This window comes from Dioscorea cayenensis, chromosome 6 (genome assembly GCF_009730915.1).
Source record: "Dioscorea cayenensis subsp. rotundata cultivar TDr96_F1 chromosome 6, TDr96_F1_v2_PseudoChromosome.rev07_lg8_w22 25.fasta, whole genome shotgun sequence".
Taxonomy (NCBI): Eukaryota; Viridiplantae; Streptophyta; class Magnoliopsida; order Dioscoreales; family Dioscoreaceae; genus Dioscorea; species Dioscorea cayenensis.
The window spans coordinates 20,521,427-20,539,026 of NC_052476.1; the positions used below are offsets into that span (position 1 = coordinate 20,521,427).

General features: G+C 35.7%; 1 protein-coding gene across 1 annotated transcript; it reads right to left on the reverse strand.

Annotated features, from left to right (window-relative positions):
- Positions 1-11,816: 11,816 nt before the first annotated feature.
- Positions 11,817-16,534, reverse strand: LOC120263034 (alanine--tRNA ligase). The gene is made up of 8 exons (XM_039270959.1): positions 16,361-16,534; positions 16,137-16,283; positions 15,219-15,328; positions 13,971-14,063; positions 13,199-13,301; positions 13,040-13,114; positions 12,375-12,470; positions 11,817-12,066 (listed from the first exon to the last, which is right to left on the reverse strand). The coding sequence occupies exons 1-8, from the start codon at positions 16,442-16,444 to the stop codon at positions 12,007-12,009; spliced, it is 768 nt and encodes a 255-aa protein (XP_039126893.1). The 5' UTR covers positions 16,445-16,534; the 3' UTR covers positions 11,817-12,006.
- Between the last annotated feature and the right edge of the window lie 1,066 nt (positions 16,535-17,600).

Consider the following 17,600-nt stretch of genomic DNA (forward strand, 5'->3'; position numbering starts at 1 on the left):
AACACCTCACACTGTGTGGGATTGCTTTAAGTTCTAGAGTTTCAGAGTGATAAAACCCTATTCCAAATCTAGATCTAACCCTTGGTCCAAGCGAAATATCCCTAATCACAATCAAGCCCTAGCACTAAGGATAACTCAACACTCACTCTTCACACCATGCAACTAAGACCCAGTGGAGATGTCTCTTAGCACTTCACTCTCATTAGTGATTGTCACTCTTGGAACATGGAGGTAGGATAAATCGCACCGGAGGGAAGAGAGAACGTTCCGCTACCTCGACTCACCCTCTTAACTCTCTCGACCTCGCAAGTCTAATCCTAATGAAGTGTAACTCATTCAAAAGGATTACCTAAATAGATCTTCAACCCTAGTGTCACTCTAAGGGAAAATCAAACAATTAACACACAAGATTGAAACTCAATTAAAACATCAATTAAAGAAGCATAATAAGAGTCAATGAAACAAAAGTATCCTAGGGTTTACAAGTTTAAGCACCCACTAGGGGTTTAGCTCTCCATAGAGCAATACAAGTTCAAAGGAAAGATTGAAAATAAATGCAAACAACTCAAAAAGATAACCCCCTTCTTGTCCGTATCGATGATCTTCAAGAGCCTCCTCGTCTTCTCTAAATACTCATCCGTCAAGCCTAGGGCACACCTCACCGAATTGATGCCGACAAAAGCTCCCCCAATAACTCTCCTTCGAAGGAAATTGATGTCGAAAACCATAGAAATGCTCGAAGAACCAAGCAAAAACCACTCCAAAACCTAGCTGCCGCTTCTCCAAAAGATCCCCCAAAGATAAGTCAAAAGTCCCTGAAATAAAATCGTGAAGCGATATTTAAAGTCCAAAAATCGGGCATCACACGCCCTTGTGGAAATTTCACATGGGCGTGGATTCGAGATTCACGATTTCTGCCATGACTTGTGAATAGTAAGTTACTAGGTACCTTATTACATTGACTTTGCTATAGTAACTGCTACAGTCTTTTTGCCAAATTGCTCCTGAAATCATCTTCTTCATCGAGGTTGCAGTTTGGACACACATCCATGCGGTGAATTACATCGACGTCTTCACTTTTCCACATTAAAGAAACTCTCGACAACATTGTAGCAAGTTGGAACAAATGAGTGAATCGCCTTTGTGCCCCTCCATTTGTTGTATTCTCTTTGAATATTTGGAGGTTGGCACACACCCACATGTCTATGAGCACAACTTGTGTCTTGATCCTTGTTCGATCCAAGAATTTCCTCAACAATTGCGTCTATGATCTATTTTTACTTCTTTTCTTCCAAACTTGTCTACATAACCCTAAATACACATGAATGAGATATAAAATCTAATAAAAAAGATGCTTAATGTAAGAAAAGTGTACTAAATAATACTTATACTCAAGCACTTATCGAGTGGTCGACACTGAGGAGATATCTGAAGGACACCGCTTTCTGAGATTCAACTAGAGCTGGAGCTCAGCATTGCAGAGAGGATCCTTCCTTGATTCTTTATTGCGAGTACGATAAGCACCCATAAATTCATGATCGAAGCATGCCTACTGAGTTTTAGGCCTTAAGATGTGGCTCTCATTCTTGGTATGCGATGTGATGGATGATCATGATCTTTCGGAAAGAGAAAAACACACTTTCAGTTTTGAAGAGAAATATTTATTGAAGAGCATGTAGAGACAGAGAACTCAATCAAGAGAACACTTAAGCAACTTGTTTGGCAAAGGGGAAAAGAAGAAATTTTTGTCAAACTCTTGATGAGTGTACCTCATGGAGTACAAATCCTCTTCCCAAATGCCTCTGTGCTGCGGTTTCGAGATTGAATCGCGAGATTACGTGCGATGGAGTGCGGAGGTGACACACAAGAAAGTAGCTTATGGAGGGCGATTCCGCTGGCGGTTTATCGAGTGCAAAGCAAGCTCATGTGGGGAAGAAGACCAACACGTATAATTAAAGGTTGCTCGGTCGCACTAAACATCTGATTTTCTGCAGTGGCCAAACGCTTTGAAAGAAGCTTCACGTGGCGAGATCGAGGATGTTGTGCTTCACGATGAGAAATTAGTTAGCCGGCGAAACGTGACGTCGATAGGAACCATGTTGTCATCTCTCGAAGGAAAGGAGGTAATAAATCTTGAACAATGTGTTACAATTCCTATCGTTTAACATTATGAGTTTCTATTTAAGACTAGTCGTTTCTGTTTAACTATATGATTTAGTATTTAAAATTGTGACTTGTTGTTTAAATATATGGGATATCATTTAAATATATTAATTTTCCGTTTAACAATATTTTTTATTCTTTAAGTTGAATGATTTCATTGAGTTTGTTTTGTTTACAAATGTTGAGTTTCATGAGCTGATCGCGGCAGAATGCTGAGATAGATGCTGATGTTCGGGTAAGGCGCCGGTGAGATGTGCTCCCAAACCACTGCTCTCCGAAGGAAAGAAGATAGGGCGACTGACCTCTTCAAAAGCGCACTCGGCGTCGACTCACATTTTCCCGTGACCCGCGCATTTCGGTATGGGACAACCCTGATTATCTTACCCTCGTCGACACTGCCAGATGGCACCCGCCTCGCGCCCGCAATAGTATCGTCGGCGAAGCTGCAAAGGGGCGATATCGACCTGCATCCTCACGGTGTGAGATAGTGATAACCGAGTTCCCGCGACGCTCGCTGTTGCGGCGTTGGAAAAGGACGGCAAAATCGAATGTTGCTAATGGTATTTGGCACTGCTAGCAGACGCTTCACTATGAATAGCTCGGATGAAGCCGGTAGCCGATGAGTGCCACGCGGAGTGGGGTAGCCGGTTCTGACAACGACGATGTAATCGGGATGGCCATCCGACGAGGACCATGTTTGAAGAGGCTTGCGACCCGAAAGAAGACAATAATGTCTCTCCCTCCATCGGTCGAGGATGAAACAATTGCAGCGCTCATCGGTTGTCGAGTGGCTAGCTCACAGCGACGGCGGGGAGTTGCCCCGTTGAATCATCACTTGTAGTGGATCACTCTTCAAGGGATGTGTCGACTGTTGCTAATGTCGTCATTCCCGATCTTGACAGGATCGTGGACTCTATTACCGTCTCGGTGGAATTGGCGGACGATAATGCTGCTTCGAAGGAAGACACAATCCCATAACAAGAAGAAGCAACAATCACAGAACACTAACAATAGCGATGATAGCACACTGGTGATGAACAAAAGATGCTTTGGTGATGAGGCCAATGTTGGTGATGAGCCAATAGTTTGCTCTTTGATAATGCAGAGATGCTCTTGGCGAGGGACAAGGTAACGTCGACGATAACGAATGATGCTAGAATTGACTGTATGCTTGTTGCCAACCAACAATACGAAGAGGTGTAGAAGAACTTTCTTCCCAAGAAGAAAAAAGCATGAGCTAATAAGGATCTTCATGAACTGCTGGATAGACTCGCAAGTATAAAGTTTCTATGTGGTACCATTTAAACTACATAATTTTTGTTTAAATATCAATGTTACCATTTAATATAACTTACCGTTTAACTTTGGTAGGTCCCGTTTAACTATCTACATTATCGTTTAAATATATATATTTTCCTCTTAAGTATTTATATTTCCATTTAATTATATCTGGCACCTTTTAACCGCAGGACTATCGTGTGGAAGAATGACTATGTAAGCACAACATGAGCCAGTCTATTCACGTTGTTGGACGGGAAGGAAATGATGACAGACGATGTGAAGGACGCATTTGTATGCATAATTCAGGAGTTGCTAAATAGAGTTCCGTATCCGTATAAGAAATGCGTATCCATCTCATGACAGTTGGCACTGTTTATGTCAAAGCAGGAAGGCGCGACTGAGACGACTCTCATTATGATCGGAGATGCCGCGCGTAACTTGCATGATGTCAACATAGTCATCCTCCCAATAATCATGAATGACCACTTCCATGTGCTAGTTTTTGACAACAACAAACAAGAATACAGGAATTACTCTTCATGCGACAGTGAGAAGTACGAGAGAGACACCAAAGACATGGTAAGTTCTTTGATAAATAGTAGTTTCTTAATCGGTTTTTAACATCACATTGCTCAAATTTGCAACGGAGACTATTTGACTATTGTGTGGATATGAAGTATGGCGAGACAGCGACTATAGTATACCTATTAATTCACGACGGTGACATTCCAAGACAAAAATGAGGAAGTGTCGACTGCACTGTCTACATTCCAAACTGACGTCCCTTACTTGAGGTTGAAGTTTGTTACCCGCATACTAATGGAAGGGAGCATCACTGAGAAAAGCAATACTTCAACGCAGGAGAAAGCAATTAAGTTTTTTGTCGTCTTGTAAAATAACAAGTTTTGTAATGTAACACAACATTATAATGTAAAAAGTTTTGAAATATAAAACAGTTTTGTCAATATAACTTAAATTATATTCATTCGTTGTTTAACTTTCAATATTTCTGTTTATCTTTTTATATTTACGTTGAAAATAATACGTTTATGTTTAATATACATCGTTACTATTTAAACATCATTGTCTCTATTTAAGAATCGATGTTATTGTTTAAACTTTAGTGTTACTGTTTAATAAACAGAGTTTCTATTTAAACGTAAATGTCTCTGTTTAACTTTCACTGTTTCCAATTAAATATCAATCTCTATTAAACATAATCGGGTTAAACATAATCAGCATTTATGTTTAAGAAATATTTTAAGTAAAATTTTCTACATATAAATATCAATCCCTATTATAACAAAACATATAAATGTAATTTTGATTGTCTACATATAAATGTTTCCGTTTAACATACGATGTGCCTGTCTAATTTACATTGTTTCATTTTAAATATAAAAGTTTTCGTTTAAGAAACAAAATCTATGTTTAAAGATTAAATATTGACACATAAATAAGTTGGTTACTATTTAAATATGTATTTATTTACAATGCCTAGTCAGCGATAATTTCGTTGCAAGACTACGATTGTGGCGGGCCTAGTGGCATCGGCTGCAACGTAACACGCAGACCTCGAATGTTCATAACTCGATCCTCTTCTGTCTCGGAGGCCAGGTTGTCTTCTCGTGATAGGCGGATGTAAACACAGTTCTCGATTGTCATCCGTAGGCTTGTCATGGTCGGGTATGGGGAAAAATAAACTTCCTTATACGCCCGATTTGTAGTGTATCGGCGGTGAAGTAGCCACTAATACGTCGATGAATGTTGGTGTGCATCCGCATTATCGCGATATGGCGTGTTTGCATGGGATCTATAAACTTGCGCTGGCGACATGAGCAAGGATTCTAGCGATAGATTAGCCGGAGTTGTTGCCGCTGGTCGATCAGCTCGTAGCGATCGTCGATCTGAGCGACCAGCGTGAAAGATTTTCGACTTTCCATGATAAGGTCCTCTACCTTTCTATGTATATTGGGGCATAAGTAGGTCTCCCATTTGCTCGCTTGCTCACGGCGGGTGCATCATGTGCATTATCTTGAACCTATATGATGTAGAACACGTATACTTAGACATTGTTATGCTAAGACACTGAAATTTAAACAGTAATAAACAGATTTACATGATAATAAAGAATATTAAGCGATTGCCTTTATATTTAAACATAAACATCGTTATTTAAACATAAATAAACAAGTTTAAAGGGTAAGAACCTTTTTTTAAACATTAAATAAAATCAACATTCAGATATCGTATGGAGTTGACCATTTTCCTCACCGGTAAATGCCGAGCTTCTTTGATCCACTCGTGGAACGACTCTGCGACATTTGAATACATCTCACCCCAATGTTCACCTTTGAACAGATAATTTGACCAATGTGACATATCTGATTTGTAAAGCAACCCGGTGATAGAAGCTTGGTGATGTGGCCCTCTGGTCCGTTCACGGTATCGTCAAATTCTTTAGCGGGTGGATGCTCGCGCTGATCTGATATATGGACCGACACTCCTCTTTCGATGCCTTCCCGAGTCTAACATTGGCTTTCGTAGAAATTGGCCTCCAAATGTCGAAAGCGTTATGCAAGTGGGGAAGAAAAGGAAGACCTTTGCTAATGGCGTTCGCGATGCCCTTAGACCTATCAAACGCTAAATGTAATTATCTCTTCATAATCTCCGTTATCATATAAAAAGCATCGCTAGCTTGAAATAAACCACGTCGATTAGCATCGGTCTCGATTTAGTCGGCAATCTTGAAAGCGGCGTGGAAAAACCATTATTTCCATCTTTGCCTATGGAGATAGGTACCATCGACAAATAACAACGGCCTGTATTCCCTCTTTCCACAATCGCAATGATGTAAGGGTTTGTCTCCACCACCTTATCTACGTACCAAAGCTACAAATCATAGCTGGAGATGTCGTTGTCGTCGAGAAGCTCCCGGTCACACTCTTTACCCAACCAAGCTTGCTTGTATGAAATGTGACACCATATTCCCATAACATGTCTTTCTAAATGTTGATGGCCTTGTACAAGGGTTGATCCTTAAGCTTCTAAATGACTCGTGCGCTTACCCATTTTTTGGACGTTTTTGGATGTGACACCGAACCAATTCCACCGCCATAAGTGTGTGCCGGGGTGCATCGTCTTGATTCTGAAAGTATTTTATTATACTCTTTTGATGCATAAAGGCGCCATGGATAACCCGATGGCGGTAGCATTCTCTGATCGCCGATAGTTTTCATTCTTTATGAATTTGAAGTGAAATTCCGTTTAATTGTAAAAATTCTAAAAGTCGTCTACGAAATTGTCAGCGCTGAAAGCGTTGTCGATATCGGCGTTAACACCTCAGTTGATCGGCGAGAAGAAAGACATGTCTGCGATGTCGGGGTTGCCATGAGTTGGAGCGGATCATCTTCGCGAGAATCGAAATTCCTACCGACGCTTGATTTAAGCGGAAAAATCAGCCTCTTAGCGAAAACTTAAATATTTAAACGAAAACTAGAAACTTTAAACGGAAAACTAACATTTTAAACTTAAACAGAAAAACTTAAACGGAAAACTAAAAGTTAAACGAAAACAGTTAAGTTTAAACGGAAAAGAGCATACTTAAAGGGAAAATAATAATGTTAAACAGAAACTGTGATGGGCCATGGATAACAAAGAAAAACTTATGGTTATGCTTTGTTGAAACATATTTCTTAAGCATAGACTGGATTAATTAAGCAATAATTAACTTTTACAACTATGTAAACATAAAACATAAAGGAGAAGAACTTTACAACGAGAAGAAATCGTTTTCAATAAGATGCGACAATCGCACATCATCTGTCTCAACCACAAGATTGATTGCAGCGCATTTAAAAAAGGAATACACGTGACACATGCGTTGGAAGTCAACATCGTTTTTTATCGGACAAATCGTTTTATGTTCATCGGGTGTAACAAACTTCACTCGGATACGGGAAACATTAAGACCACATCGCTCACATATCTCCACTAACACTTATTGCTAAGAAGTCAGCACCGTAAACACTAATACTCGTCCCTCCCCGTTGTATCTAGCAATAACACAAAAACTCTCCATAATAAACTTGCATTTTTATAAACTGTTACTCTCTCTCGCAGGATGATCAAAGTAAGTGCAAGGAAGAAATTCTCACCTTATGGGGCAATAGGCAGAACTCAAACTCCAATAATCCAAGGTGATGAGTCTTCCAAACTTTGTTTGAAAAAACTCAATAGTATGCAAAAAAGTTTTGACATGATGTGATTGGACGGTTTTTTCTCACCAATTCTAAGGGCAAAGGAGGAATTTCACAATATGGATAATGCCAGAGTAACCTACAGGATCAAAAAACAAGTGAAACTATAACGGAAGGGTTGTCCGGGCTATTCGAAACTTACAGGGGTTGTTTGGGAAGTTTTAAAATTCATAAGAGGTAAACAATAATTTTTCCTTTTATATATATATATATTTGTGATTAGTTAAATAATAAAAAAATGTTATCCTTTTAATATACGGGGATGTTCTACCAACATCCTATAAATATTTGCGATTAGTTAAACAATAAAAAAATGATTAAAATGAAAATGTCTAGCAATTTTAAAATAATTTACTCATTTATCAAAATAATAAAAAAATCTTTGAACTAGTTTGCGAGGGAGGGTATTAACTATTAATTATGATACCACTACACCAGATGTGCTGGTCGGGTTGCTTCTGTTAGATGTCAGTAACTTTAAATTATAAATTATAAAATTCCAAATTTCAAGAAATATGTTTAATTTTGAAATTTTATGTGTATATAGATATTTTAAAAAATATCCAAATAAAATCTGAGAAAATTGCTTCCAATATTCTTTCAAAACTAGATAATGGCTAATATCTCCTGACAAGACTCATTCCTAAACTATTTTTATTTGCTCTATACTATTATGATTGAAATTAACTTATAATTTTTTTTTTTTTGGAGAAAACTTATAATATTTGTTTTCATTTTCCTTTTTTTCTTTTTTAAAAAAAGAGAAAGGTAAAAGATAGTTTAATAATTAAAAGTTTTGTTGATTAATTTTTGGCTTCAAAGTATATTAGTAAATAATAATGAGGTATAAATATATATGAATAAATGTTATTTTGATGACAGTGTGTTACGTGTATATTAAAAAAGCATGTAAAAAAAAAAACTCATTTATTAACAATTGTTTGGCCTATTGATACTAAGTCTCTTGCATAAAGTTTTCATTTAGGACGGATCATGAGATCAAAACCTACGCAAGGGCAAAATGTTATTGAGCTTGAGCTCCACATCTATGCCCGTCTTAAATTTAAACTTTAAAAAAGGTGCTTGTCACCGAGGGTAAAAAAAACTCATTTTGCCAATTTTAATAATTACCGTTATTAACTTTTTTTTTATAAAGCGTTTGTATCCTATATCTGAACTTGATAGTGATAGCGGAGACGGTACTCTCCTGAATGTCTTCCGCAATCCAAACAAGGCAATAATCCATCTCCTATAAGACCATTGCAAATATTTGTGTTTGCTAGAGTGCAATTAGCGCACTCACAGCAGCACAAGTTAGCAAAGAAAATGAGCTCTTTCTTGTAATCTTCTTCATTTTCCCCAGTCCTTCAAATGATGCATCTCCGAAACCATTATTCGGACGTCCTTCATTCACAGTGCATTGGTAGCCAAAACTAACATTAAATTGCTCATCAGCATCTGAGAGTAGTTTGTTCAACATTGTTAAGAAATCCAAATCACTTTAAATACCTGAAAATGAAGCTCATATCAAAACAAGAAAAAATATATATAGATAAAATCCAAAAAAAAAAAGACAACAACTTTGGAAGAGGAATATACACAAACACTGAGCATAGTCACCAAAACCACCAAAGGGATCAAATTCTCTCTTTTTTGCAGCAAAAAATACAACAAACACAACAAATTATGTGAAAAATTAAAATAAAAAGAAAGAATTATTTCAAGAAAGAATCAAATTCCAAACAAACTATTCTGTAATTTCTCCTAAACAACAATAAAATCAAATGATTCAAGATTCGATAAGAAACACAATTGTTTCAAATTATACATCAGATTAAACCATAAACGCATAGAAATCCAATTACATGGATACTGAAATTGAAGATTAAAAGACCTGAATTTCACAATTACAGTTGAAAACAAGATCATAATTTAGAAAACTCACCTCCAAAACTTTCCTGCCGAGAGAGAGAGAGAGAGAGAATTTGGCGGGTGAGTAGATGTCTGTGGTGGGTTTCTTAAAGGCACACAAAATATATTAATTTTCGCTTATTTAGTGTGGAAATAGGAACCAGAAAAAATATTTCTTTTATATATATGTGTTTTTTTTTTATTAGTTGAGTGTCAAATTTGAATTGTTGGTCAACCATTGGATAGCCGATGGTATGTAGATGAAAAGTATAAGTGGAGATCGTGGGTTGAATCACTCACAGCGATCTTGTTTCAGCATATTGTTCACGGGATTAACTATCTTGTTCTCGTATTATGCATATCTATGCGTCAGGGTTCGAGTCTTGTTTAGTCTTGATTTATATTCAAATATAAAAAAAGTGACATTGATCTATTATTAAAAAAATTGAATTCTTGATTTACCGGGTTCACTCATTAACATTTCTAGTCAAATAATGACACCTTACTCTAGCACCGATATCAGATGCATGAGTGATTGACTTCATTTTCCCAGAAAGCTTCGAATATCATATGATGGATTTCGCCTTTAATTTTTATTATTTATTTATTTTTATTTTGTTGTTCTTTTGTCTTTTTCTGGTTTGGTGTGATTCATCTCGGGTGATTTCTTGTCTTTTGTTATTTTTGTGTTTCTTGATATTGTTTAGATTATACTCGTTCGTTTTTCTATTTAATAAATATGGTTTATCTATAAAAAAGTTAAAATTAAAATAAAAAACTTTAGCACCGATTAAGAAGCCAACTATCATTTGCTTCCTTGAAGATAGTTTTAACGGGCTAACCCATTTTGATGATTATTTCTTAAAATATTTCCAGCATCGTTTCTATTATTACTATTATTGTTATTATTATTATATCAAACTCACTTTGGACTGTTGGTAAAATATAGGACCACTTTTTATGTTATTTTTCTTAATTTTGGTTTACTATTTTGCTTGCTCACTGTAATTTTATTTATGATTTTTGTAATAAAACTGTGGTTTATTTCCATTCATTAAAAAAATCTTCATAATTGAATTTATTTTTATCATTTTAATTGTTAATTAAATTACTGTTTGTTCAAATTGTAAGTGGTGGGCTATAATCATATGCTCAGCATAAGAGTAAAACAATTGCTTTGAATAACTCTTAATATTAATTGGTATCATTTTATTAAATAAATAAATTTTCAAGTGTTAATAGCTTTGGATTATTGATTTAAGTAAATGGTTAATAATTAATTAATGTTGAAATAATTATGAGAAAAAATTAAAGGGAAAACAAGAAGGAGAACATGAATTTTAAGATGGGCCCAGTTTTCATTGGACAATGAGGGGAGAATGAATTCAGTTCAATGAATTTGGATTCAGTGTGAAAATAGAGGTCCATTTGAATTTGGGATTTTGAGAAAGGAGCATGCTGGACCATTTAATTGATTGTGGATATAAAGTAACAATGCATAACAAATGAGAATGGAATATGTGGATTTCTATGTACCATTCTTGTGGGGCTTGGATAAATTTTAAGATATTCATTCTTATCACATATTAATATGCAGATATACAAAAATACAAAAATAAAAAAAAAGATTTTCTCATTAACAAAAAAATTAATCAAATTGCATAAAGTATCAAAATAATTACTAATTAGAAATGTGGGACCAGTAGACTCGTTTCCGTGGTGAGTCTGGTGACTATTACGGAACCTAGTGACTATCACGGTACCAAGACGCAGCTCCATGAGTTTATAAATTTTATTTTTTTATTTATTATATGATATAAAGATAAATTGGTAATTATTTTAAAAAATTAATATCTTTTGTTTTAAAAATTATTAAATTGAGACAATTCAACTGGTGAGGATAAACCATATCTTGATTCTGTCATAACTACCAAAGAACCGGATCCATGAGATTATCTCTCTTCAGTGATACCCATTAATCATTGAGCTTAAGGAGTCTCAAGTTCGAATTTCTTAAATAGCAATGTTGTTGCAACTTCCCCAGTTTCAATAGCGTTTTCCCTTGTGTATAAATGTTGTGCAAAGTCTGATGTGTGAAAAACACTCTTTTTTTTGTCTTAGCATAGCAAGGGAATGGCTTTAACTAACAACACTAGTTACTTTCACATATATATATATAACTAATTAGAAATGTGTTCATGGTTTAATTAATAATAATTTTATATAACATATTAATATTAAATGTGGCTATTTCGGTTCAAATTGTTCAAACTACAACAATACCTATTAAAGTTTTGTGGGAAAATACAAAATTAATTACAAGTTTATAAGCAAGAATACATTTGGATTAACACTCTTCATTTCAAATGGTAATATGATTATAAATGAGTCTTTAAGGGTTGATATTGTAGAACACTTTTGTGAAGCCTTTCTTTGTTCGAATCTGCGAAACCTGAAATACAAAAAATTTAATTAGAATTAACAAAACATCAAAAGTTCTCTCAATACATAATTGGAACAAGAAATCATGATTTCAGCAGTAAACAAGACGATGAATTTAGAATGTACGATCTCAATAGTTTGTCAAGAATTTTGTCAAAGTTAGAATTATACAATTTAAACGATTTGCGACGACCAAAACTTCAAGCAAATATGTCACACAAACCAAAAAAAATGCAATCATTGAGAAATATAACTTGTGAATGAATATCGGCAATGTGCTTGTGCATGCATGGAATTAGAGCAGTATGAGTGGTTTACCTTTAAGCTTCCAATATCAGCAATGTCAGTCACATGAGTCCCGCCGCAAGGGCCTCCAAGGTTGTCGCCGAGCTTCACAATCCGTGGGGTACTGCCCTATATGATTTCAAGTGTCGAAAAGGGAAATTAATAGTTGTGCAATATGGTTGCTACATGCCAGCAATAGAAAATTAAAAAAAAAAAGGGATGATTAAAAATAGAAAGCTTCGAGTTGAAAAGAATGAACTGAATATAACAAAAATGCGATGGAAGACAGACAAATCAGTAACATGTAAAATATTGTGAAGAAATTAGCAATGAATGATACATAATTTACGGTTTTTATAGTTTATGTAGGGAACAAGTATTTGCTTCATCTAAATTCTTTCATCACCTTCATTAATTACAAATTAAAACATATAAGAAATGCAGTAGAGTTCCTGATCTCTCTTTGAACAAAAAAATCAAAGATATCTTAATGTAAGAACAGCATTGTGGTTTTCAATCTATGAGTAAGTGAGACTTTATTTGGTGCCATGATATTATCAGTTATAAACTTATAATTGTAGCATCTCAGAATGACATACTTCCAGAAATCAGTAATTAGAGTCACAACAAATACGATTACTCAGAAAAATGTTGGAAAGTTCATATTCCAAGATCATGAAAGAGAATTTGTTTCTTACCTCAGCAATATAACTAGGAAGATCACCACCACACCATTTAGCAGCTTCGTCATACGGTAAAATAGAAACCAAAACCTAAGATGCCAGAGCATTATTGAAGATGATAAAATAAATAAATAAAGAGTGTCAGATGCCACAAAATCTGTATGATGCACACACCTTCCCACCACTTGATATCAATGCATTAGCTTCTGCCTCCAATTCCTTTTGTTTGATCTGGATTTGATCCTTAGGGATTACACCTTTATACTCAACAAATGGCCTGCAAGAACAAAGGTTTATAATAAGGTCAATAACAGTTCCATACTATCACTTTAAAGCAACAGCTTCTGAAAACAAGGGCAATCAACTAAAATAATAAAATAGAACACTCTTAAATATGCCATTGAATTAGAAAGTGAAATTAGTATCCTAAGGCTGGTGACAGAATTCTAAATTAGTTTATGGCAGCCACAAAGATGCGGATGTGATTTCTTTAAAGAGAATATGCTCAATAAGAAATATCTGTGATTGGTGATTCTCCTCCATAAGAATTATGCCAAAATCATAATTGGGGGAAAAAATAATAAAAAAATAGAGGAGGTTCAAGGTCAAGTAGAAATAAGATTGAAGAAATATTTCTGTACAATATAGAAGCGGGGAGAAATGCATAACAATTAAATGTTGTGAAATGTGAGAGCAGCAAAATCTGAGCAACTGAAGGCAATCTTGTGCTTTCTCTTCCACATTACCATATGGAAGAAAATTCCTCAGGGTCAAAGTTATGTAGTTTAAATCAACAATATATCCAAAGCTGCCTAGTTTCATAATTGTCAACCAGGAAAGAGTCACTGTATATGATTGTAGTCTTGCATATTCATCATAATTGAACTCATGCCAAAAGGAAAAGAACTATAAATGGAAACCAGATCCAAACAAGTTAACACTTTACCCATCAGGAAAATGGTAGCCTTTCCCTGGTTCCAGATGAGACGATCCTACCTTGCGCATGCAAACATCCAACAAATGTCCTGCTGAATGTAGTCTGCAAAAAAAGCAGCAAGAAAAAAAAAATCGAAAAAACCATTAAAAGAAAAGTTTATGTTCAGATAGATCAATATTCAGAATGGGATTTGAACTTTACATCAACTAATAGAAAATTTATCAGTTCTGCAAGTGGGTTCAACAAGAAAAAAAATAATCCCTGTTGTCAAGATCATTTTATTATTATCAGGCATGATAGATCATGAGCTTTGGTTTGACAATTGCAGAACACAAGTATGCACAATTAACAAATGCCATTTTCAGATATCCATTTAGACAATTCACTGCTATAAGGTCCGCCATCTTTTCGAATGGATTTTTGTAAACATCAATCATTAATCTGAATTTTTCTTTCATATTCAAGGAGCAGTGTACAATAGAATGTCATCATCAAATGGCAAAGATAATGAGTTCTGAGAAGAATTGACACAAGGAGGATGACAAAGGTTGCAATTTTCCAATTGTTTTTATGCATTCCAACCCTGCTCGTGATAAACAAACCATGCACAGGGCGAGTAAACCTCATCTAAAGCCATGTGCCGTCAGTAGGAAATAAAAGCTTACAATCACATCTAACATCATCAAAGGTCTGTAGAACTAACAATATCAAAATCTTATAAACAGACATCACATGTCAGGGATCTCCGAAAATTAATTTATTAGGTGATTACAGACAGAGAAACAGCTGAACCTACTTGTGTAGGTGATAGACAATACACTGAAATGACTTGCTAGAAAATGTGGCTGCGAGGCACCAATTTCCTGTTGCAAGCGTTCAAAATGTAGGCATGCCATGAAAGATTTAATTATTTAATAGAAAAGGGAGAGAAATTTGTCAATCAAATGTCAAACCCCATAGTATGTTTGGTTGGTGAGTTAGCCAAACTCTTCTTATTTATATTTTTTTTATAAAAAATAGCATTTAAATTTATTTATTTATTTTAAAAAAATCAATATTGATATATACTTGGGATGTAGCAAGTTCAAAGTTTCAAACACAACCCAAGTCTTTTTTGAGATTCACACAAATATATACTTGCTAATAAGGTTTGGTTACACTTTCTTCATTCTAAATGCACATGATATTACTGGTAAGAGTGACTATCAACAAATCTTGCTATAATACTAAGCTTTCCAGAATTAAATATATATATACCTAGAATTGAAATCTCGCCTCTCTGCATCAACATGCAAGCTAACTTCTTGCCCCTCAAATTTGGATTCACATGCATCTTCAAGGCATTCTAAAATTCCATAGTGCCAAACCTGAAAATAGATAGATCACTTCCAATGTAAAATTCCAAAAAGGAATAGACAAAGAGAAAGAGACTTAAATGAAAGTTTACAATAAAAAGAACGCAAAACTAGTGTTCTTTTATAGTATTCTATCATATAGTATTTCTCAATACCAGTAACTCATTCATGAATCTTACTTATGGTGAGAACAACAATTCATATAAAAATATATGGTGTTCTTTCTATTCTTAAAAAAAAAAACAAACAAACACAAACACAGACATGCTTAAAAGTTATAGTAAGATGAGCAATCATCTGTTTTGCTAGATTAATGCCATGACAAAACAAGTATCTAGCTTTTAAGGATTTAACATACTACCAAGCAATTACAACCTACATAATACTAAAAAAAACACCCTACATATGTTCATAAACCTATATTCAAGGGAATAATTCACTTTCCCCTCGAGCAACAAGAGTCTTGGACCTTCCCTACATCATTATATGGTCTAACAAGCACCTCCTCATCTACAAGGTTATTCACACAACCACACAATAATTTCATTCCGTTTGACTACTGCGTGAGTTTTCATTTGCTCTGATGGCTTCAAGTAACAAGTAGCCACAAAAGTAAACCAAAATTCTCCACTTTTTTTTTTAAAATATAAATTTAATCACTTTAAACTATGGCCCAAACAAAGTCAGATACATGCAATCCACTAAACAAGTAACTCTATACACCTAATAATTAATGAACAAAATCTAATTCTCAAATCAATAAACCACATAGAACTAATATCAATGAAGAAATAAAAAAAAGGAATAAGATTCCTCTCACCACTCCATCCTTCAATCTAACATCTTGCACAATAAACTTGAAATCTGAGGTGGAATTAGAGATGAATCCAGTGTCCGAGGGCTGCCCGCCTCCTTGCGGATAGAAAATGGTGGAGTCAAGGATCACAGCACGGCGTCCACTATCCTCCTTCAATCACACAAGATCTAGGTCAATTATCAGAAGAACCAAAAGGAAATCCATATCAATGTCAACGAAAAGCAAACCTGCGAGATTGAGAGGATGGTAGCACTGGAGGTAAGTGCCCGCATATCATCAAAGTAGGAGAGCTTTGTAGGGCTTTGCTCCATTGGATATCAGCTCTCCGTGATCCGGCTCCGGCGGCGGCGGCGGCGACGGCAGGCGGCGTTGTGAGAGAATGAAGGGCAGACTCGAAGAGAAACGGGTCAATAGATAATTTTGACGAAAAAAGCGAGCATATGTATATATATATAGACATTGTATATTTGCATATAAACCCCCATCAAAATTTTATTTGTGTGAATATCTCTTGGACCGTCAATATTGGCTTGGCTATATATATATATATATATATACATATGCTCACGTTTGTTTTTGGTGAAAAAAGTAGCAGCCTTTACCTTTTGGTCGAGCCAATTGGCTACCGTTGGTTGAGCTACTCGGAAAGCTTCTCTGCTCTGAACGATAATTTTATTTGTGTGTATTTTAAAATGAAAAGATCTTATGAGACAAATTATATTAAGAAACTAAAAAGATAAGTTGAGGGACTAAATAAGATATTCTACTAATATTTTAAAAAAATAATAATGATGATTTTTAAATTTGCAACGATGAAACAGAAAATTTTGAAATTAAATGAATAAATAAATAAATAAATTGACAGAGTTTCACTTATGATATGAGTAATGCTATATAGAGTGAACCAATCACACGAACCAGCCACACGACTGGTTCTCTCTCTCTCTCTATCACCTTCTCTCTCTCGTCCTGTCTTTGCCTTAGATTTCTCAGGGCGACGGCAGAGAGGGAGCCGATCCTTTCTCTCCTGCACCTCCGATCCCGGCATTCAAGCAAAGACCACTAGATCTAGAAGGGAACAGTGGACGAGAGCTGGAAACCGAGAGGGGATAGGGGCACAACAGAGAAGGAAGTGGCAGTGCCCCATTTCTCTCTCCTATTCACGAAGAGATTACACGAATTTTAGACACAAATCACGTGGCTACCACCTAAGTGCCCCATTTCTCTCTCTTATTCAGCCAAACTGTTTTTTATATTAAAAAAAAAATCATATTAGATAAAGAAACCTAAGCCCTAATTCATCTTCTCTCTCACAACCCGCCGCCCACAGAACCCCAATCCTCACACCTCTTGCCCGTCACCCGCCACGCCATCGATCTCTCTGCCCGTCGTCATCGTCGTTGTCATGCTCACGACCATCCCACGCCATCGAATCGTGCCCCCAGTACTCAACGCACGTCACCTGTC